At 37.6% G+C, this 23,946-nt stretch overlaps 1 protein-coding gene across 2 annotated transcripts; it reads left to right on the top strand.

Moving 5' to 3' along the window:
* The first annotated feature begins 350 nt into the window (after positions 1-350).
* LOC114140763 (ankyrin repeat domain-containing protein SOWAHA) lies at positions 351-22,460 on the top strand. 2 transcript variants are annotated; one of them, XM_028010970.1, is made up of 14 exons: positions 351-636; positions 4,549-4,610; positions 5,843-6,058; positions 7,418-7,540; positions 11,861-11,917; positions 12,268-12,369; positions 13,169-13,180; positions 15,376-15,381; positions 17,002-17,088; positions 19,433-19,435; positions 19,840-19,842; positions 19,980-20,052; positions 20,280-20,375; positions 21,322-22,460. In XM_028010970.1, the coding sequence occupies exons 1-14, from the start codon at positions 501-503 to the stop codon at positions 21,492-21,494; spliced, it is 1,149 nt and encodes a 382-aa protein (XP_027866771.1). In that variant the 5' UTR covers positions 351-500; the 3' UTR covers positions 21,495-22,460. The 2 variants fall into 2 exon arrangements, with proteins under 2 accessions (XP_027866771.1, XP_027866772.1); XM_028010971.1 differs by lacking the exon at positions 15,376-15,381 and adding an exon at positions 15,313-15,315.
* Positions 22,461-23,946: the final 1,486 nt, after the last annotated feature.

The following is a 23,946-nucleotide window of genomic DNA, read 5'->3' as shown; positions in this document are numbered from 1 at the left end:
CAAAGAGAAATCGGATTTCATTTGATGTAAACCGTGATCAATAACATCTACAGAAACAAAGATTTGAAATAATCTGTGTAATGGATGGAGCTATGCTTTTTAATAATTCAGCCATAATTTTACCAGGAAATCCCTTGAGATAAAATCTCTTTATGAGGGAAACCAACTGAACAGCATACAAACAACAACAAAAAAGGATTCATTTCAATAAGAAATGTCTGAATGAATGCATACGTGCGAGTTTTAGTTTTTGAATTCAATAAGTGACATAAATTCATTTTTTGATTACATTTACATGTGGGGGATACTTAAACGCCCATGAAGGGGATGTACTTAAAGGGTTAAACAGAAGGAGGCGCAGCAGCGGTCAGCTCGTCTGGGTGGAGTGAACTTTAGGCATGTAATAGAGCTAATTAGCCCAACAGAGAACGTTATGGCAGAGTAGCAAAAGCTCTAAAAGACCAAGAATATCCGCGGGAAAAGGAACAAGAGGCTGTGAGATGATGGGTGATGTGACTGAGGAGTCGCTGTTGAATTATTTCTTCTCTGCCGGTGGGAACTCCGGCAGAGTGAAAAATGCAGATATGCTGAAGACGTTTAAGCCCTTCATTGGCCACAGTGACCCGCAGTTACGCGGTAAGTAGACTGAATATAACATTACTAAGCGGAGACCACCGGGGTGATTACACGGCGTGACGCGGTCGTGATGCGGTCGCGCGGCTTGTCGGTGGAGGATGAAAGAATCGTCCTCCCGCGTGCGTCTGTCTATTCAGGTTCAGTTTATATCTGGAAGCATTTTTGATACACTATCACATTTATCTGTAATAGGCAGCCTTGTTACGATATTTGCGTCGTTTCTGTCTGTAAAACCAACATCTGGTTAGCATTAAAAAATCACCCATTCACTCCCCCAACTCCTTTCAGCAGGATTTGTGTCATTTCCTTCCACGAGCCCTTGGTTACAACATTGAGGACCCATCAGCAAAATGCAGTGTCACATAACCCTCCGCCCCCCCGGTTCCTCCCAGGAGCAGCTCTGAGATCATTACAAACAGTACTGATAAAATCTCTGTTTTTGTCCACGCACATATCTTAAGATTATGCAAGATCGACCTGATTCTTTGCTAGCACTGCAGTTCTACGCATTTTTGGACTCAAGTGACTAATGGGTATTGAGTAACTCTTTGGATTTTTCCCGCAAACAGAAACAGTTTAAGTAATAGCATAATTTTTCCAGCTAAAAAAAAACAAAAAAAGTTTCCAGGGTCTGGTATGACTGCGTAAGTTGTGGCAGCCAATGTAATGGCTATACTGACAAAAGACAGGGGAAGTGTATTCACAATGCTTGAGCTTTTTCCCATATTGTCACAGGTATATCAGTAAAGCTCAATGTGCTTTTTTGGGATTTTATCTGATGGAAAAAGTTACAGCATAAAGCTACACTTCATTGGGAAGTATGAGGACAGGATGCACAGCTGTTTTACTTATCAAGAGACTGAAATATTGGAATGATCATACCAATAAGACTAAATTCACAAAAAACAGAATCCAAACACAAAGCAAGAAACTAAAAACACTAAAGGAATCAACTAATATGGCAACACCTTACTAACAATAATGAACTCATAGAAAAGAACTGAAAACAGCAGGACCTTTTGAACATAATGAACAACGAGATAATGATCAAAACCAAAACAACCAAAGATTGTGACATGTCCACTAAGGTACAAGTTTGTACATGTGACATAAAACTGAAACAAGTGTTTTAGTAACTGTATAAAACTGCACATTAGCTTTTTTTTTCTCTAATTGTGTCAGGACAATTAAAAAAATACTGAAGATGCTTGTTTGGAAGGAATACAAAATAATAAAAACTGTCCAAAAGTAGAAGAGAACAAGAAGAAATCATTCCACCTGCACAGCATCCAAAGACAGAAGGAGTAACTATCCAAACATTTAATGCCTCTACCAAAAAGAAAAATTATCAAAAGTCTGCAGAAAGACCAAATCACTGTGAGTTGCTCAGTCCTAGAAAGTAATTCCAGAGTCAAATTGAAGAAAATCAGTCCACCAGCTACAAGTCTACTATAAAATGACTTAAAAAGAGGAAAAAATGAGGTGTTGCAATGAATCAAAGTGTTGTCATGCCCAAAGTCCAAACCTCAAATTGTGTGAAATTCTGTAGTGTGACCTTAAGAGAAGTGTGCTAAAAGAAATGCCCGCAAACCTTCAGTGAACTGAAGCGACAGGGTCAAAATTCCTCTGCAACATGAGACTTGTAAGTTTACACAGAGAACAACTACTGAAGGTTATGGCTGCTAAAGTTGATTCGGTAATGATTTAATATTTTTTATTTCACTCTGACTGGTAAAACCTAGAATTGAAGGATTCTTTTCTTTGTCTAAGAGTGAATTGGATAAAACAGATGGTCCAGGATGCAGTGCTTTATCAACCAAAACCAGACACATGGTGCTTAGCTCCGATTCTGCAGTGCCTTTACTTTCCACACAGGCTGAAATGAAGACATACTGGGGTTTTAACCTCCTTAAATGATTATCCAAAGTGACCTTGTGCCGGCAGCATGTACAGTCCAGATGCCATATCAGCAGTGCAGTTGTTGACAGAGGTTTTGAGCGCTGCCATCTGACATGGCTGTCCAATTAGAAAAAGTGCTTCCCACACATTTTAAGTCTGTCATAGCATGTGGCTGCAGCATTTTATGTTGTAATTGTAATGATAGTGTTTTAATCATAATTAAGTCCATGCATGCATGACTGGATATAGACCCTTTAATGTGGGCGCTTTTTCATCAGCTTGCTAAAACTGGGACATGGTTTGGAAAATATGTGAAGGAGGGGTTTGTTGGATTGTTTGTGGAGACCTTTGGCTAATAAATTACTAGTTTGTGTACTGTGTTACTGCGCTGGGCAGGAGGTTCTTTTGTTGGGACAGATGTAAACAGCTGCTTCCTCTAGATTTCCTGTTGTGAGAGCTGCCCAACTGTCTCGTCGCATAGCTCTCATCAAGAAAAGGAAATGCTTCACATGTCCCGAGATGGAAGCCCCGGTTTACCACAGACATGTAGGGAATACCTATGTTTGCAAAGTGTTCTTAATCGCACATCCTGCATAAGTCAGACATATCTGCTCTGAGAGGTAAACAAAAAGCTTCGACTCATGGGCTCTATCCCACAGGACAGATAAGCTGAGGCTTTTGAAATGACTCAGGTTTTTGCCACTGGGCTGCACACAAACTGGACCATTGTTTATGTTGAGTGGGAAGATACTTCCACTCTGTTTAGATTAAGGGTTGTGAACCCACACAGGCAGATGATATATAGTTTCTTTGCAAAAAAAAGGCACACCATGTTTTCTCTGACACTCCTGCATGAAAACAAGTGCAACCAATTGCCTTCAGAAGTCACCTAATTAGAATATTAGTAATAAACATGTGTGTAATATATATTTTTTAGTCATTATAATTACAGCTGGATGTTTTTTAGAGAACCTTATGGAACAAGCAGCACTATGAAGACCAAAGGAACACACCCAGGATATCTGCAGGTTTCAGCAAGTCAAATTGAAGACTTTTTAAGACCTTTTTAATGCCACCTTGAATGAAATTTAAGACAAAAAAAAACTACAAATATAGGGGATGGTTGTGTAATCCTATTATAATACACTACATTTGGCTTTCTACAGCATTAACCCCATACTGCCAAGTTTAAATGTTTTTTGCACAAATGCACCTACCCTAATATTGGTTGGCAACAAAAGTGAGCCAGTTTCGAAAACAAATGTCATTCAACCAACTGGCAATAAATTTATCCATAAATTTATCCTCTTGCAGAAAAGCTAGGAAGAGTTTGATTAGCAGCTTCAACCGCCTCGAGTCACAGAATGCAACGAAGATGTCTGAGTGCAACTCAAACTTTTGCCTGGCAGAAATGTCCTATGAGAAACAAAAAACATATGCAATTAAATAGTCCTGCCATGGCAAAATTTACGATCTGTGATAAACGTCTTTAAGGCCAACCTACTTTTTAAAATATTAACTCAACACTTTTTAAGGCCTTACTTTTTAAATACACGAATTTAAGATTTCCTATTATGGGGCCCTATTATTATGGCCCCATTATGCTTTGGGATATGAAAGGAAATCTGACATGATAGGAAGACGAACAAATCCCACACTTTGAAAAGGCCTGGTTTAGTCTGGTTTAATGCATATTTAGTAGCTTAGTGTAACAATGGCCCAGTCAAAGACCATGTCTGTTGTGTAGAATTGGTATCAATAACTGTTGTGTTCTACATCTTTTCAGATTTTTAATTGTGAAAGTTTTAAAACCGTAAATTATTTTCTTTCTATACCATAATTAAGCACTGCTTTATTTAAAAAAAACAACAACAAAAAAACAAATAACATAACTTGCAGTTCGTGACAAAATGTAAAAATAGTAAAGGGGAATACTTTCTCATGAAACTGTGTGCAGTATGGTTCAACCATCAGTGCAGGTTCAAACTTTTTGACCTCATATTTTTTCTGCAGCTAAATACAGAGAGGAATTCAAGCTAATCATCGACAGAATTGCTGTGGTGAAGTCAGAGAATGTAAGTGAATATTTTTACCTTTTGTGGAAAAAAAACTGTCTAGGAAAAAGTTCCCCATTAGATTTGTGAGGAATGCTGACTCAGAACTGGCATATGTTACAACCGAGGAGTTAGAGGATTTAGTTTTAGGATCAGTCATACCCTCAGTGTTTCCTCTTGAAGCTGCAGCTACATTTTTTATGCTTAGAAAGATGACTTTTTAGGTTATGTGTTCCCATGATGAGGATTTTATTTGCTGGTCAAATAAAATCAGGAGGATTTGTTATTATATGTATGTTTGATCATAAACCATTTTTATTTTTAAGTTTTTACTTTTATTTGTTTTATTGTATTGATTTTAATTCTTTATTACTATTTTTATTTTTTGCTCTGGAATTGTATAAATAGTACCCTTGTCATATCTCTTTGTGAATAACAGAGCCTTAGACACACATGAATATATAACCATAGGTTTGTTTCATACCTGGCAATATCTAATTAGTTTTATTTTAACTTAAACAGATAGTTTAAATGTTTACATTCGCAATAGACAACATACAAAAAGCTAATCAGTAAAACAGCCAGTGGCACAATTTACTTGTTCAGGTCAACTTTTAGGTGCTATCCTATACGTCCTATACGTCCGGAAGACATAAAGCAGAATTTCTAAACATCAGAAATGTATCACATTAAGCCATAACTTTGTTTCTCTTCAGGTGTCAACATATATGTGGAGAACGTTGTTGACATCAGCAGGCAAACGGACTAAACGCTTTTCACAGAAGCTAGTAGGGTGGTGTTTAGCATTTTTAGTGTTTAGTACTGCAAGTAAATATTTTCCCAATATTTTTCAGTCTTACAGTTGAGATTGATTTTGTTTACAGGGACAACAGATATTGTTATTGCAACTTAACAAATTTACAGTGTCATGCAACTCTAGTCTCTCATGTTTGTTCCAAATTAACCTTTAGTTGTCTGAATCCTTTATTATTTTTTTTTTTAAATTTGGGTCACTGCAGTGCCAAATGGAAATACCTGACTGTTGTGCTGATTTGTTTATATATGAAGCATGTTTTCTGGTCTAGACATTTTATCTAAAAACACAGTTTTCCAATATTATAGTTTGCTTTTGCTGTGTAATTTTTGCATTACATCAGTCACAATTCGTTGTGTCTTTGCAACAGACAGAGCCTCTAGCAGACAAGGCTTCTCATCATCATTTTTAAAGGCCTGTTGCACTGTTTAACCTTCAGGGAGAGAAATATCTCGTCCTAAAGAAGAAGTACAGAAACTTGCTGCAGGAGCGAGACACCAGACATCATGAGACAGACGGAAACGCTCAGAGAAATCAGAGCCTGGCCAGAGTCACAGCCGCTGCGCAGTGGGAGGCGATGGACATCCTGACATCATCTCCTTCCAAGAAAGAAGAGCAGGACGAGCCAATGTCATGTGGAGAGCCTGATGAAGAGGTGAGTTGTAGGTTTTTGTTTAAATTAAAGTGTTCAAAAATAAAATTAATGAGGTGTTACGATGCAGGACCAATACTGGGTTCTGAAATGTGCTTTAAATCCACCATTGGTGCAGCTCTGCATGTGTCTACTTTATGCATTTAGTGTGAACAAAGCCCACATTGTTGGTGCATTCAGCCTTTCCTTTCCAGCCTGTGCCAGCCTAATGAATGAATGTTTGCATTGACAACCAGAAATGAAAAGCTAGTTTGCTAGAGAGAAATGAAAAGCTAGTTTGCTGTGGTGAACCCAACATAACTTCCCATAGAAGAGACAGGGTCAAAGATTATAGACCTTAACATAAAGACCAGATATGTTCAACAAGTTTTCATTCACAGTTGTTCCCTGAAAGTATTTTGCATATTATTTTTGGAGTACCGACAAACTACCATCATAATTTTGGAAGATCAAACCACCAGTGTGCTGCCGGTAAAGTGTCTTCACACATGATTGTTCAGTATGAGTACTAAAGCAAACATCTGCTGGCCACACCCAGTTTCATATTAAACAAAGAGCAAATGAAAATGATGACGTTGGTCCAACTGAGTGAACACTGTAGTCACACAGCGGAACGGAGCCAACCATGCATTTAAGCTGCACGAATGTCATCAATTCTAGGCATTTAGAGATGCATTTAAGCCATTTCTTTGGATGAAATCAGTTAATTACAAAAAATAATGTATTAGAGCTTCTCTCTACCCCACAAAGGTTCAGCATTCTGCACACAAGCTCAAATACATAAATATGTTCCCTCTAATATTTGGTTGAAATTGGGGGTTGGAAACCGGTGGAGTAGGAGTGTATTGTTCCTTTGGTGGTCTTTGTTTTTTTTCTTCCTCTTCCTCTTTGTCTGCTTCTTTAAGTGAAGTAGAAGACATATAGGGTGTTTTTTTATAACTCTGTTTGTCCTTCTTTCTCTCATCTATTCTTATCTTTTTACCTTTTGCCCCACCTCTCTTCTTTGTCCTTTTCCCTTTATTTTTCTTTTCCATGTTCACTGCATTTGAAATAAACCCAAAACATTTTCTAATAATTTGTTTTTCCTCCAGTTGAGTACGTATCATAGCGAAAGCCGTAATGCTCCACTTGTGAAAGTAAATCTGTTGGGATTCTCTTTGGCACTCAGACAACAATTCTTAGTTCTACCCTGCAAGACAGACACGTGTTAGTAGTAAATAAATAAATTTGCTGTGCAAATCACAGAATAAGCCTTAATTTACTTTTTTAAAAGCTAAAAGTAGTCTCTGATTGTGGTGCAGATTTGCTTTGTGTCTTGCATTGCGTCATTGTTTACGCTGAATGTTCTGTGTTCTAATGTAGGAACAGCAGGCTGGAACAGACAGTGTTCATCACTTTTCACACCCACCTTCTGCTGCCCACATCAATGATCCCTCAGCACTAAACAACGGGGAGGATGAGCTGGACAGAGATTCAACATCAAAGGTAAAAAGTAAATGGTGTTTTAACCCTACAGATGCCAAAAGCACCACAAAAGTCGACTTCTACATGCTGTTTCACTGTGAAAAACATGCCGATTTGTGTGGTTAAAATCTAGCCTGTTTTAGCTTAGCAAAAGTGTTTGATCCCAACACTATTGTGCGTCTTAGAATCAGACAGTAATGGGGGAACATGATACACCAGGGCATAAAAATAGGATTGGTATTGCTTTAAGTGCAGTCATTAAAGTATCCAGATAGCGCTATCAATCTATCCGAGCCTGGTGAAGTTTTCCCATCCTGGGTTCAAAAAGTCCCAGGCTTGATCTTGGTAATGTCAGTTTTTTTAAGTTCAAGCTTTACAGTTTTATCCCTAGCAGAAACCCAAAGATCCTACTTTTTTATGTGGTGCCAAATAAATCTTCTGGTGGCTGAGCAGGCACAAACAGAATTCATTGGGTGTGGTTCTCTTCAGTTGTCCCTGGAGGGAAACAGGAGCTTGTGCCAGACTGAGAGTCCAGCTTTACCTCCATGTACACTACAAGCACACTTCAGATTATGTTTCTAACTGACATAATGCAGCTAGCTGTAACTATGAACCTCCCTATTAAGTTACTTTGATCACAAATCTTTTGCGCTTTCACACTATATAGGAACAAAAGGGGTGTGGCCTACAACATGGAGCCCTCATGTGCACAAAATTGTGTGGGATTTTCATACGGGAGAAATGTAGTGCTTTGTATACATCACTTTTGTTGCACATGCCTGTACTACCCTGTAAAGTTCAGAGTGATTATGACTTTATGATTACTTCCAAAGGTGGATCGGGGTATTGGTGGCTAACTTCAACCCCCATTCTGGGTCAGGACCTTTTAGTTGATCATAATTTTTAAAAAAAAACTCAGAACAAATCATCTGAAAAGAACTCATTGCTTAATCTATAAACATTTTTACTAGGGTTTCCTTTGTTAATTTAATGTTAAATCATTGTCAAAACTCCCTTTAAAATATGATTAGTACTTAGCACAAGGTGACCACTGATCAAATGCTGAATTGTCTCTGACTGGAACCATTTTTCACCTTCGAACGTTTTTATTTGCAGTATGATGACCACACTTAAAATATGAACTTTTGATTGATGTTTGTTCTATTTATTAGCCTGGGCATCTACATTTATTAATTGACCTGTGTTACTTGCATGTCTTGGTGCATGCACTCCAGAGTTAAGCAATATCCAAAAAGATATGGGCAGAAATGTGGTGTATTTTAATTCATAGTTTTTGTGCTGATAACACTGTGAAATGTTTCAGAAACATCTCAGAAAACAACATAACACGTCACTAGAACACAGAAAGCTCTACAGGATGATCGACTATTTTCACAAAGGTTCTCATTACATCATTTCTTGGAAATATTATGAGCTGACATCATCTTTCTCAAATTTCTGGACTGCAGTGCACATGTCCAAACAGTTAACACCTGGACTGCTTTGATGTTGGTGGAACCAAGAATACAGTGACTTTAAAAATGACTCGTCCCTTTGGATGGTTTATCCTTCTATTCAAATTAATCATGATTAGCAAAATGTGGCTTTTTTGGCAAATAAAAAGACAAAAAAATATTACTGTCAAATTGAACTGTATTCAGCAAAAATAATTAGATCAAATAATTAAATAAAAAGATTTAACATAAAATAAGTGATTGCAAAAATATTGACCCCCTTTAAATTGACTAACCTAATTCATCAGAGGTTCAGATAATTGGTGCTACTATTTTCACAATGAGTGAAAGGCAGAAAATACAATGGATTTAGCAAATTATAGGGAATCCTGGAGGACAATTTGTTTCCATTTGCACTGCTTCGGAGAAGCAAGACAATGACTTGATGTATCCAGCTAAAGCTACCCAGAATGGTTTGAAGAGAACAGGATGAATAGTCTAGAGTGGCCCAGTCAAAGCCCAGACATCATTTTGATAGATAATTTGTGGCTGGACTTGAATAGGGTTATTCACAGCTGACCCCCCATGAAACCATACAGGGAGAGAGGAGTAAAATTGCAATGTCCAGAAGTGCAAGCCTGAGACTGCAACTAAAGTTGCATCTGCTACTAACATTTATGTAATAACTTACTTGATGTTGCGATTTGTATATAATTGTATTATTTTATAGAAATAAATTTTTACTGTGACATTCAAGGATTCTCTAAAAACAACATTTTGTTGATTGATTTGTAAAAACAATAAAGAGGGTAGTACATCCTAGAAGGGTGATTCCATTTTATAGTGCTTCTACTATTAACTTAACTTTGCTAGTCAAAAATGTAAAGTTAAGTTACCAATCCATTGGTAGCTTCTAGCATCAATCTAAACATATTTGAGGCAAGAAAATCCTTCACAGCCCTGAGTGATTCCTTGTTTTACCCACCAGGTGGTGCCAAGTAAATTACCCAGATCTTTATACTTCAGGATGTTGTAGCAGAAAGTGAGGAGACTAAGGGTGGATAAAAACTGAATTTAAATGAAGCTGCCCGTTGTTATGCTAAGCAGCAGCGTTGGTGGAGCACGTTAGAAAGATAATAGCCATTTGTGCTCATTACTGCAAAGAGAATTGACCCACAGTAAAATAGCATGTGGCTCTCATGACCTTCACAGTGGAAACATTAAACATGCTGGACTTTGTTAATATTTCTCTCAAACTGGATTAAGTGTGTTTATCAAGAGTATGACTCACCACCTTAACTGTTTTAGGACCTGCTAACTCTGCTTAGACTGAGGTCATTTATATATATATCAGTAGGAATACAACATGATTCAAATTTGCTAATTAAAATATATCATTAGATGTTTTGCCTATTCAGTAACAACATTGCCTAAAAGTAACAAAGATAGATGCTCCCATAAAGATTTGTCACTGAGACTTTAAAAGGTGAAAAAGAAATGAAACTAAATCCAAATAATGAAATCTTAAAGAATTTTTTTTTCATGCTTTTTACTAATGTTCTTTTGGGAGTTTTCATGCTTGAGACATTTTGAGTGCACAACAAATAAAATGTATTATACACAATCCTGGACACATTTAATCTAAAACAGACATTTTGAGTTCATTAACTTGACAAAAATCAATGCCATAATAAACATAGTAAACTGCTTTACAACAATGAAACAAAACAGCAAAAGTCAGACTTTTGTTAAAAGATTTCTGTGGTCATGCACTATTTATATAAAATGATTTGTTTTACAAACACTGGTAACATCTTAAATGTGTAATTACAGAATACGCATAACTTACATCACAGCAATTGTAAACCCACTTAAACTGTCTCATGCATTTTTTTTATTTTAAACATCTTAAACTTATTTGAAAATATACCAATTATTTATTGCAACGTCAAGTTTCCTTTTAAGTCACATTTTATATATGTAGTATTTCCATAACAATTGGAGGTTAAATAGTAACTTGATTATGTTAGGAAATGGCACTATGCTCCCCATTTTAATAAGTTAAAACTTTTTATGAACACAATTGGTGTCAAGAAATCACCTAAATATTTTACATTGAGCCTTGAAAATGTATGATGGATTATTTTAGTTTTGACAATCTACATCAAATAGGAGCAGAAGTTATTCTTAATAGCTGATGATAACATTTCTAGTTTTAGGCCAGAAGCTGTTGCGGTTTTAATAAAATGGGAAAATGCTGAGAGAACATTTGAGCCCTCTCTCTCTTTCCATCCTTTCATGACCACCAGTGTTATTTTGTTTCTTCTGCCTGTTATTACTGGTCTCTACCAGAAGGGATGAAAAAAAGTACTTGTCAGACTGGAAAGGGCTGGATAAATACCGAGCCTCCACTTTTCGTGTTCAGAATGCTGACATGTGGCAGTTGGGGTGGCAGACATTAAAGGACTCACTGTTTTACCGTCATGCGTCTGTGTGATCTGAGAACAATTTGCGAGTTCCTCAAAAGAGTCGAGAAGAGAAAGAGAAAATTCCTATTTCCCATAAATCAGCCTAATGACAGTTTTATGAACGGCTGGCATTTTCTCTTGAGCTCTAAATGGATGAAAAAACCTTTTTGCCTTCTTTTTTCTTGTTAATTATTAATCGGGTTGTTATTTATTACCACCTAAGTGTGAAAGCATCACCTCTGTCTCGCTCTCTCATTACCTCCCTATCTGTCTGACACCCCTTTGGTCACATCACATCAGCTGGAAAACATCACAGCAATGTGACCAGTGTGTGTCTGGCCCAGGACAGTTGAGCTGTGTCAGAGATCAGCTTTTTTTGTCACAGATGAGTAATGCTGTGGCTTGGTTTGTGTTTTCAGTCCGAGTCGGAACATGACGAGGAGTCCACTGGCAGCATGGGCTCCGCTTCTGTCGCCGTAAGTCCCTGTAATGCCTTTTCCATCATTCTTCCCTTTGCTTAATATTTACCAAGGAGGTAAAACATACTAACAGTACAGTTCACAAAGTCAAAGTTGCTCTACTTTTGTCTACATTCAGAATGACCTTTTTAAGGTTTGCCTCTTGCAAATAAAACCCACCTTATCAGTGGTGTTGGTCCCCGTTAAACAAATATGAGGAGTGAAACTTTTGAACTCAGCGGAGCGTGATCGTGGGTGTCTCCCATTATGTGTCAGTTGGCTCTGCCGCTTGTAGGAAATGGATTAGAGGTTTGTGGTCTCAGCATTGTCAAAAAGAGTCCCCGACAGGATGTGTGTTTCTGTTGCAGCTGGATCCTACAGAGAAAGAGTGGATCTACCACGCTGCCAGCGCTCGAGTGCCTGACCTCTCGCAGTTGCTCATGCAGGAACCCTCACTGGCAAATAAAAAGGTAGCACCTCCCTATGGCCTGGCTTATAAAGAGAAACTGCAATAAATCAAAGAAATAAAACTTTGATTCTTTGTTTTGGAAGTATGAGTGTAACAAGGTAACAAATTTTGTGACAAACAACAAGCTGCAGTGATTGGTCTGACAAGAAGGATGTACAGAAAACATTGAGGTAATAGGCCATATTTGCAGAAAAGTTACAATGACTGGTGAAAATTGCAAGTTTGTGCAAAATTTGCGACTGATGAGTGAATTTGCGATAACAGGAGGGACTGACTAGTGCATTTTAATCACATACCAGCCTAACTGTGGCTCAGAAACTGTTGTGTAAATATAGGGCATTCTATTCAACATTAAATTTGGAATTTCTACTTGAAAAACATAATTCTGACATTCTTGCTTTTCTGACTGAAAGTGTAACCCATCTACTTTACCTTGTAGATTTATATTTATAGATTTGCGTTGTTCTGAAGTTTCAGTACATAAAGGTTTAATATATTTGATTTATGTGGTTTTTCTGGTTTTTAAGTGATTTAATGAATCAAGTAACTAAGTTCAGTTTATTGAGTGTCTTTAGGTCATTGGTTATTAAAGTAGGCACAACATGTCCCAATAAACTGGCAGATGATTCTTTTTCCTGCCTGAACAAATTGGGTATGAAACAGATAAAATTGCAAATATGAGAAATACAGATGGAATGAAATGATCATACACATCTCTTAAAAAAATGAAATTGGTGAATATGTGCAATTTGATTAATTCATGGTTGTTTATTTTTGTTTGTTTTGTTTCTTGAAACCAGGACTTCACCTCTGTGAGTATATTGAGGGCTTTTTAGCATGCTGCAGAGTTATTATCATCTCTGTTCTGGATTCTTGTTTAACCTGAAGCTTTTCACTCCCACATTCCGCTGCATAATGGCTGCTGATTGTGACCATAACCACTGCTCTCAGGGGGTAAGTTCCATCCATAATTTAAAAAAAGGCCTCATCTGTTCAAGTTCACTTTCTACTGTCTTTAACACTTTTCTCCAGTCTCAAACCTGCTCTTTACTTATCCACCACCAACAGTCTTTCTCCTCAGCGCTTCTCAGAGCATCCAGATCACGCATTTCAAAGGTCCACTATCAAAAGGATTATGAAAGATAGCTTTTTAGCTCCTGTGGCCCCCTGACAACCTAAATCCCTTTATTTGTCTCCCGGTGCGCTTAAGAGATTTGAGCTCATGTTTGTTGTCCCTCCCCTCGTGTCACAGTTCTCACACCGTCCTGTGGCCATGGCAGACCACCTTCTAAGAGTCGCTGTAAGCCTCTGCCATCTCCACCATGGACAAGATAGCTCGGCTGCCATTGAAGTGTTGGGAGCTGGGGAGGCGGCGGGGTGCAGATTAAGGAGAGTCTTAATGCCTCACAAAGACTTTGCCCATTTAAAGATAATCTGAAAGTAATAGAGCAGGCTGGGATTAATTGTAGAACAATGCTGCATGTGTCCCTGGGAAGGTGCTAAGTCCCCCTCAGGACTCTTTGATGTTTCAGCCCTCAACCTGACACTGCTCAGCAGAGGTGGAGATAACACAGGGAGAAACCAAAAATCAAAACAGTAACCAAAACTCTCCTGAACAGAACCTAAAAACTAAGAAATAGAACATTTGACCTGATGCTATCACTGCTAAGTTTTATAGGAAGGAGTAACAGTCCAGCACAAACTTGTACATAATTGTCAAATAAAAAGAGCAGAATATATTGTTTTTATTTAACTTTTTGTCATACATGTATATTCAGCTCACCTGAGTCCATGCTTTTAGATCCAGCTTTCATTACAAATCTCACAGCTATAGGTCTATTGGGGACTCTACCAACTCTATGGGTATAAGAACTTTGATTTTTGATCAGTCTTTGCAAAATCTCTAAAGCTCAGTCAGATTTATGACAGTGTTATTGGAGCCATTGTAGATAGAAAAAAAGATGGAGTAAACTTCCACCCAAAAAACGGACATTTTGCAATTAATCTCAGAAATCTTCTAGGAAAAAAACAAGGAAATATCTGAGGTCCAAAAGTTGAAAATTTACGACAATTTGTAACAATTTATAACTGGGACATTTTCTAGGAAAATTGTGCTTATTTCTGACATTCAAAAGTTAAAAATATGCTTAAAAAACTCAGAAATTTTGAGATTAATTACAAGTTTTGTAGAATTTTTTTTTCTACAAAAAATGTATAGAAATTTTTTTGTATGAAAATATTTTTTTGCAGTCTACAAATGGTTTTATGTAGAAGAAAATTGCAGACTTACCAATTTTGACAAGTAGCAATTTTTTTTGTCTGTGCAGTCGCTAAATGCAGCAACAAAGGCAACAGTAAGGTGACCTTTGTTAACCATGAATGTGCAGATGAGTCCTGAAGTGATTCAGCTCTCTTGGAAGAGCAAAAGGTGACAGTGACCGATTGGCTGCATTTCCATTGACCACATAATTGCACAAATTGGAATTGTGAAAATAAATTTGCTTAAGGGAAACATGTCAGTTTTGAAAAACTCACATTTTTTTGACAAAAAAGTTTTTGCACTGGGATGAGGTTGTTTTTCACCTGTATCGAAATTTGTGTATTTTGCAAAACTGCAATGGAAATCCATTTTTCTCATCACATGAGTCATATGATCAACAACCAAATACAGTTTTTTAATTGTGAATAATTTTTTATCCCTTTTGATTCAAATTCACAATTGTGCACTTTTTTGTGTTGGTTTATAAATACTTTGGAGTTATTTTGTAGTAAAATGTGAAAAACCTCAATGAGCATGGGTATGTTTTGGCACATTTAAGGCTTTAAGGTGGACCAACTTATCTGATCTGAATTTAGTTCTCATCAAAGTTTCACCATATTTTTCTCTTCCTCCATGTGACGCATGCCTACGTTCCTGCTGTGACGGACTTCCTCCCACAAACAGTTTGTAAGTACATCACCTCCCCATCAATCCTCTCCATCTTTCCTCCACATCCAGACCAGACAGGTCTTTGTGCTTCTGTCACTATGAGTCCTCTTTGGCCACCACTTTCTTCGTTGGGAGACTCAGTGCTGCCCCCTGAGTGATCCGACAGCTGGGTGGGGGTGGGAGTGGGGGGAACAGGAACAGAAACGAGGGAACAAGCATCCTGTTTTGGGCCTCATACATCATTCCTGCTCACCGGGAAGCCCAGCCAGCTGCCTGTCAAGCAGCACTTTGGACGATCTGTCTTCTGATGTGACACTGAAGATCAGGAGATATTCCAACCACACTGCGTCTGTCACAATCTGAGCTTCTGACGCGTCAGATGGAGCCATACGAAAAACTAATGTTTCTGTTATTGGCTGCTGGATGAGCCTGTTGTACATGATTGCGATCTGAGGTTGTAAAGAGAAAACGACTCGTTCAGACAGTAATAAAAGAGTCACTAGGAACACACAGGAAGGTAAAATAAGAAAAACATCTGTTGCCTCAGTTTTTATCCCATTAAGCTGCACACAGTGCCTATAAAAAATTCTCACCCTGCTGGATGTTTTACCATTTTTATTGCATTTACAAATGAATCAATGAATACGTTTTACATGCATGGGATCATGCAATATATTTTACAGTCTATAATAATGAACAGAATGCAGTTGTACAATATTATCATTGGATTATGAAAACAAACCAATTGTAATTGTCCTGAAGGTTAGTACCTCTGCTTCTATGGCAGAATGATGTTTTCTTTAATCTAAAAATTGTAATCTTAGGTTAAAGAGACAAAGACTCAGTTTCAAGGCATTAAATTAAAAATACTCAAATTTCTTTTATAGCAACATAGTTACTTGATTGTGCTATAAAATGGCTCTATGTGTCTGGAAAATACTAATACTACCCCTCTAAATAAGTTACTGCCTTCATCTTGTTTGGTGAATAAACTGTGGAGCCGTTTCTCAGCAGCACATGCTCAGTAACAACTAGAGGTCAAAGCTTTTTCATCCATCCACTGTTAATATGCAATTGTGAAATGGTTGCTGTTTGATTTGCTGTGTGAAGGGTCAGATGGCAGAAGGGATGGATGTGGTTACTGAGCTGACATTTGCACCTACACAGATTTCACCTGTTGATAGCCCATAATTACACATCTCTGAGTGTGTAGGAGAAACAGGAGATCACAGCTGCGGTCCAGCAGGTGGACATGGTGGAACTCGTGTTTTCACTCTGCCTTATTGGTTCATGTATGTTTTTATTTTCACATCCGAGCGTCTTTGCGCGCCGCCGTCTGGGTGTGTCTGTTGTGCGAATGGAGGCTCGGGTTTCCGTCCTCGACGTGTGCTGACAGTAGTGCTGTGATGTCTGGGTAGGTCTCCCCTCCCCGGGGTCACACTAACATCATCAATCTTTCCGTGTGGTGACAGGCGGCCAGGCCCTCCAACTGTGAGCACAGTGCTGTGTTGTTTTGTAATTAGGCTGCGTTAGATGGCAGGAAACCTTCCCCTTTTCTTACCGCTCCTCCATGCATGAACTCCTCTCTACATACACCTGGACCTCTGACCTCTGACAGCCAATAAGAGGCATGGCAGCTTGTAAAAATGCTACAACAGTTGTTATATGAGTAACACCTTTTTTTTTTATCCCTATTGCAAACAGACCGCTCTGCACTGGGCCGCCAAACACGGCAACGAGAACATGGCCGTTCTAGTGGCTGACGCTGGAGCAGATGTCAACACTAAATCTGTAAGTAACATTTTTAGAGAGGGGTTTTAGGTGGATCTCTTTAAACTTAATGCAAATCTATTAAAGTAAATGGCTTTGTTTGAAACAAAGATTTACAGACTATTTTGCTCTTAACAGGTCGTGTGCTACATAATGCAGCAGAAATTTCTGTCTCTTATTACAATTTTATGTGGTAGAACAATGCAAAATAGTACATAATCATGAAGTGGAAGAAAGATTATCCATGAAATAAATTTCTGAAAAATGTGGCATACATTGGTTCACAATCTCTACACTGATATCCGTGGTGGGCACTGCTATCTAAAAAGCTACTTATTATCAAAGCAAAGCACTAATTATCAACATTAGTTCTGCTAACGCTAAATTATTATACAAACAAGCTATTTAGTGGAAGCTAATGCTAAAGCACTAAATTTGATCATGTTGTATCGTCCTTCAAAGGATCAAATTTGTTATTACACACTTATCAACCCGGTTGCGCTTCATGAAGTGTTTCTGTGGAACAAACCTGCTGATTTACCTAACTGCCAAAGTTTCTAAAACATAAAGAAAAAAAACTGTTCTTTAGATTTTCTTTTGCAAAAAAAAATTAGAGGAAGCTAAATGTGCTAAACATTTTCAAAGTTAGCAAAAACGCTAAAGCGATAAACAAAAAAATATGCTCCGCTCTTAGCTCATTTGTGGATTAGCGAAACTGTGGCCAGCAAGTAAATTTGTTAGACTCTAACTCTAAGGTAATAGTCAATAGTTAATCATGTACTATAATCCGCTTCCTGTTGTTGGAGAACTCTATGCTTGCATTCACATATGCATTCGAACCGCACCAGAGGTCACTTCAACTAAACCAAGACGTAGGTTTTTAGGCTGACCAGAGTTCACTTTTTTGGTCCATATTAGAGTTCGGTTGCACATTCACACCTCCCAAAATGAACCAGGCTTTCTAATCAAACAAACTGATTAAAGTGGACTAAACAGGACTGGTGTGAATGCACCATAAAAGACTTACTGATTCTGCAACTGCAGCAAAATGTGGTTATAAAATGAAAAATTCCAGTGGATGCCATATTTTTCAAATATTCTAATAACAATTGATCATTTTCCTTTTGTAACACAACTATTTTGTATTTTGCATGGATCACATAATTACACGGTGATTGTAACGTAGCTATATATAAAAATGTTAGTGTTATATTTACTTTTGCAAGGCACTGTATTCACTGTATTAGGGGGATATTTCCTGACAGCACAACAACCTTCAGGCTCCAAACATGCACTTAGTCACACAACCACAATAGATTCCTTGGTAAACATGCTTGATCTCCTTAAACAGTGGAACAATATAGTGAGTGTTCTGCTGAGGTCAGACTGTACAATATTAATTCCTGCTTCCCACCTCAAATATGAAAGTCAAGTCCAGGCTAAACCGTTTCTCTACCTCCTGCTCCTCACAGCTGTCCTCTTTTACGATTGGTCTGATTGGTCCTGCTCAGTCTAAGGTTATAGTTAATATTTTATCATCTGGAAACATGCAAATACAAGTGAAGGTCTGCTGTTTTGGACACTAAAAGTGTCACCGGAGCTTTTTCTGATCGAGGCAAGGCATCAGCTAAACTTGCACATTTCTATGTATGAATAAATTCCATAATTTAATTTAAACTAGTAGTAAACTGGAGTTAGTGGAAGATTTCAACATAACAAAAACAACATTTTCTTTGCTAGTTTTATAGTTTATTGAAAGAACAAAGAGCTACAAGAGGGTGACTTAATTATTAAACATAAAAGGTTTTTATTATAGTTTTGACTAGATCAGATTTCTTGCAGTTACATATCCAATACCAGAAAATCAGATGTCCTAATCTGAGCTAATTAAAACCAACAAAAAAGTCAAAGTAAAGTAAAAGAAAGGAGATGTACTTTATTACATCAAAAATTAACAGGATGGCAAAAGATATATATTTTCCAGTTGTATTCAGACTCATAAAGCTGTAAATTCTTAGAAGATCACACAGTATTAAATAACCTAAGCTTAGATTAGATTTCTCTTTCATTTTTTGCTTTTTTCAAACTCGCATTGTAATTTCTCCAAGAAAAATGTGAAATAGGTAAAATTAAGCTCCAGTTTTAACCTTTTTCCCTGTAGAAATATAAATTTAAAGCAATTAATACACAGACCTTTATGTTTACAAACTGACCATAGCTCATTCTGCTATATCAGATTAATATTTACGATTTTTAAATATTCACTTCATCCTGTGTGTGCCTGTCATCTAAAATGTGTACACACAGTTTGCTTATTTTCACGCTTTTTGCACCGATCTAATTACGGCACTCTTCTCTCTTGCAGCATGTGAGTAACCAGCCTTTCATCTGGCGGTGACGGGGATGTGCAGTACAGTAGGCCGTTTGACTTGAAAGGTTGCTGCGGTGCCCCCGCTCTGTCCCCCTCGTCCCCTGCGTGATGTAATGCTCCTTAAAAATCTCTGTGAAGATCCAGCTGTGCAAATGGATTACAGCAGAGAGCAGTGGGGCCGCAGGAGGACGCCGCTAATAAATCATGTCATGTCATGTTAATTGTCTCCCAAAACAGAGCGCCTGTTTGCCAGCATGCAAGTCCACGGCTGTGCAATTTTCAACGAATTACTGAGCAATTATGTTTTTATCATTATCTAGTGTTTCCATAACCTTTCCTAATTTGTATCTTTTTTTTCCATGATGTTTTCATTGGATGCCTTTGGACATGGGAAACTCAAGGGGGTAGGTACTAAAACCTTCCATTACTTCAGCAGAATTGCTCTCTAAAACTAAAGCTTTAACCAACTGCTGTATTTAGAGGTTCTACATTTTTAAAGCTTCCTTATGAACGTTTTTTAGTTTTTTTTCTTCCCTTGCAGGGATACACACCTCTGCACATTGCAGCGTTGCATGGTCATCGTCACATTCTTGATCTACTCATTGGAACTTATGGTAAACATTTAACCACACTTTAAATTGTGCATTTTTTACATTTCACTACAATGTCAGTGTTGCCTAACCAGCTGCTTGGCATCGGGTTCCAGGAAGTGTTGTTTACCTTCAGATCTCAGATTGTCACAATAAGCCATTGGTGTAAGGTGTCAGTAAAGTAGATTATCTGTGGCCTGTCTTTCCTGACCGCTCTCTGTGTTTTGGGGATTTCTTTCTCATGTTATCAGGGGCAAAAGAAAACGTCCGAGACTACAGCGGCCGTCTTCCCGGCCATTATCTGAACATCAAAGACCCTGAAGGTCCCCAGGAGGACTGCGACCTGCGTGAGTGTTTCGTCCCTTTTTCCTGGTGAACTCTTTGAATTAAAAACGGCTTTGAGTTTTAATACTTATAGAGATCATCTCAGGTTTTTCTTAATATTTGTTTCTAAAACGTGTTGTATTTTTGTCCTTAAACTTCAGACAAAGCTGATGGTTTTGTGAGATTTTTTTGCCTTTGCCAGTTGAATAACAGCTCACAGTGTGAGAGGGAAATCATTGTCTTATAAGTCTTCATGTAAGGAAATATTATTAAAAGGAACTGGAATTTTAAGAAAAGTGTGACAGAATTGATTTTAGATTTTGAAACATTGACATTTTCTGTCTTGATACCAGAAATTGGTCCCTGTCCACATGATGGTATTATTTTAAAATATGTTATTTAAGATAATTTTTGTAGTTTACATTTAAATTTATTTTGATTGCAAAGTAACTCTGATTTCTCAGTGTTGGGAAACTCGCTTGAATTCACTGGATTATTTGTAACCTGACACTTAAATTCTTTCTTATAAATAGTTTATTTAATTAAGAAGTCAACAAATGATCTTGAACTTCACCTAAAACAACAAGATAATTAAGTTAAACTAATTTAAGGTAGAAAACATCTAAACTGATATCTTAGAGAACATCTATTCCTGATTTTCATCATTTTGAAGTTTCCAGTTTGGCTTTCTGCAGACACCATTTTGAGTTGATATATTTGGCATTGTTTAAGAAAATTTACAAAAAAACCCTCCAACACTCTGAACAGAGCAAATTAATCTCTTGAGTTCATAATATCCATTATATGAATTCCACTTTGGTAAAAATGTTGCTTCTCTGAAAGTAAAACCAGTAGAAACCATTATGAAGCATTTCAATAACATCACATTCAGACTCCTGACGGATGGTAGTTTCGTTTTGATACTGCGGATCTCCATCAACTACGATCTCTTGCTTTTCTCGGTTGCAGAATTTCAAGTCGCTCAGGCCAGGGAGAGGAACAAGAACAGGAAGTTGGTGTCGTTGTTTCACTCCAAGAAGAAGTGGGGCTCAGCGGAGGAGCTGGCTCCGATAGAGGAGGAGAGGACAGCGTCGCATCAGCTCGCCCTTCCTCCTTTCAGGCCCAGAAAGTTCTCCCGCTGAGGAAAAACACACATTCAACACACACACACACTGACCAAACAGTACTACAAATAATATGAGCAGATGCATAACCTGGAAACACTTAATAACGCAACTAGAAGGCAATATGGGACACAGATGCTGCAACGTAAAGTACAAATTTGAAAGTGCTGCTTTATTCATATGTACATTATGCTATTCACTGAAGTATTTTGAAGCTTGCAAAGTTTTAATGAATGTTACTAAATGTTACTTATGATGTAACGTGTTACAGGGTCACATCAGTTCAGGCTGCAGGATTCTCAGAGCTTAACATTTTCATTTAGTGTAATTTGAGAGAGGATGGAGATGAGTGGAAAACATTTAGTTACTGATCATGTTCTGGAATTTAGTTTTCTCTGCAGACGCTAAGTAAGACTGTCAGTGTTTTAGTTCCTTAGCTTGTCCTGAGTTCAAAATCTGATCAGGAAAACATTTTCAATATATATATTTGTTTTTTTAGATAAAATTTGCAGGGAATTAGGGATTGCAGAATGAATGATGAGAAAACGAATCCACAATTCTGTTAAAAGTATATTAAACAAGTTTGTTTCTATTTTAACCACTCATTAAAATCTTTGTTCCTAAAAAATATGTGAACATTTTGCAAAAGATAGTATCCACTTAGAGCTTTAGCCTTACAACTTGCTAAGTTAGGAATTCATAACCTAAAAAAAATAAACCTTTGGTTTGTGACAACATGTCAAAAATGCTTCTGTCACAAGGATTAAACCTGCTCCAGTTTTTATTAAAGACAAAAATGTATTAGAGTTAAAACATTTGGAGCACCATTACAACCTTGAAGTGGTATAAGGAAAACTTCTTCACCAATTTAACACAAAAAGGCAAAGTGGAAAAAATTCAGTCCTACCTTACTTTAATACTTAATCTTTTTTAAACTTTATTCTAAATATATTTTTAAAATGTAGCCTTTCATTACAATGTAATGAAAAATATTCCACAAGAACAATCCTAACAACTCTGGCCTCAGGCACAATGAGGAATCTAATTCTGCCCTATGAGTCATTACTATAATTTCATAAACAAGACAATTTTTGGGAAACTTTTCTGATCTTTACAAATTGTTGCAAAGAAACATGTAGTTCAGAGTTTTCAAAGACGAGATTATTGAAAGTGTTGCATTTCAGTCATTAATTTGCATGTTTAGCATTTTATGGCATTGTTGTTCTCTGTTACTTAGAATAGATTTTATAAAAATGTTTTTCCATGTTCTGTACATTAAAGTTCTTGTCAACATTTGTAAAACAAAAACGCACTGTTCTGATTTTCATTATTGTAATTTATTTTAAAACTGAAACACCATTTTTTTTTGCAGTTTGCCTTATTAATTTGTGTAATCTGAACATTGTATACTTTTGTCCACCATATTTATATCATAAAAATATTTTTGAATTAAACTTTCTTTTATATAAAACTGATTTCTAGTGTTTCTTGACTTTGATGCATCAACATAGTTTATTTTAAATATCTCACTTTAAATATCTCGTGGGCAGATACAATCTGAAGTTTCTGGAATCTTCAGCAAGAACAATCCTAACAACTCTGCTGGAATCTGCAGCAACTTCAGATTGTCTTATTACTTTCTTTTCCTCGTTTCTACCCAATAACCTGAGATTCCGAGCAGCTTTGATCTCATTTTAACTACCTGACTTTGTGGGCTGCAGATGGAGTAAATATGGCCCCCTCCAACCTTCCATACAGCTTTGGACTCCTAATTCCTGATTAGCTGAAAAAGGGGCAGCACTTGCTTTTGGATCTTAGATATCAGACGACACAGAGGGGAACAGAGGCAAGTGTTTTTGTGCTTCATTTTTGAAGCGGGGATGTTGGAGGGATAAGAGGGGAGTTTCTGTAATAGATACTTATCTCACTGCCCTCAAGCCCCTCAAACAAAGTCCCCCTCTGAAGAGATTATAACCCAGGGAGGGCACATTAACTTTAATCCCATGCTTTGAGGCCTTGCACCCCCACACCAGGCCACTGCTCCACTTATTTTAACCCTTCTGTTGTTGTGTTGGCGGATTGGGGGGGTGGCACCTTGTTTCTAGTGCATGTATGTGTACTAGAAACACATGAGGGTTAGGTGTGTGTGTGTGTGTGTGTTTGTATGCGAGGCGAAAGGGCGGAGGGACTGTTTCAGTAGCACGCCGACTCTAATGAAAAGCATTGAGGGGTGCATACTGCTGTGTAACTGATTCCTCTCTCTGAGGAGATTAGGCACTACATTGTTGGTTCGGTTGCTCATTTCCATGAGAGCGCAGCCTCCCACCAGCGCCTGCTCAGCTTTGTTATTTTGAGTTGGGACAGCACTGGGCCCAATGTCCCGGGCTTCCTTGTTGCTATTGTTTTACAAATGGCCAAAATGTAGATGTCACGTCACAGATGCTCAATAACCTCATTAGCTACTCTCTGT

The sequence above is a fragment of the Xiphophorus couchianus genome, chromosome 24, assembly GCF_001444195.1.
Source record: "Xiphophorus couchianus chromosome 24, X_couchianus-1.0, whole genome shotgun sequence".
NCBI lineage: Eukaryota > Metazoa > Chordata > Actinopteri > Cyprinodontiformes > Poeciliidae > Xiphophorus > Xiphophorus couchianus.
The sequence above is the reverse complement of the archived record's forward strand: the minus strand, read 5'-3'. Positions and strand labels throughout refer to the sequence as shown.

What these genes read in the sequence shown, in the direction of transcription:
- LOC114140763 (XM_028010970.1), top strand. Translation starts at nt 501, where the DNA reads ATGATGGGTGATGTGACTGAGGAGTCGCTGTTGAATTATTTCTTCTCT. An exon ending in ACAGAGATTCAACATCAAAG is followed by an intron (nt 7,541 to 11,860) that starts GTAAAAAGTAAA and finishes TTGTGTTTTCAG; the next exon opens with TCCGAGTCGGAACATGACGA. An exon ending in TGGGCTCCGCTTCTGTCGCC is followed by an intron (nt 11,918 to 12,267) that starts GTAAGTCCCTGT and finishes TTTCTGTTGCAG; the next exon opens with CTGGATCCTACAGAGAAAGA.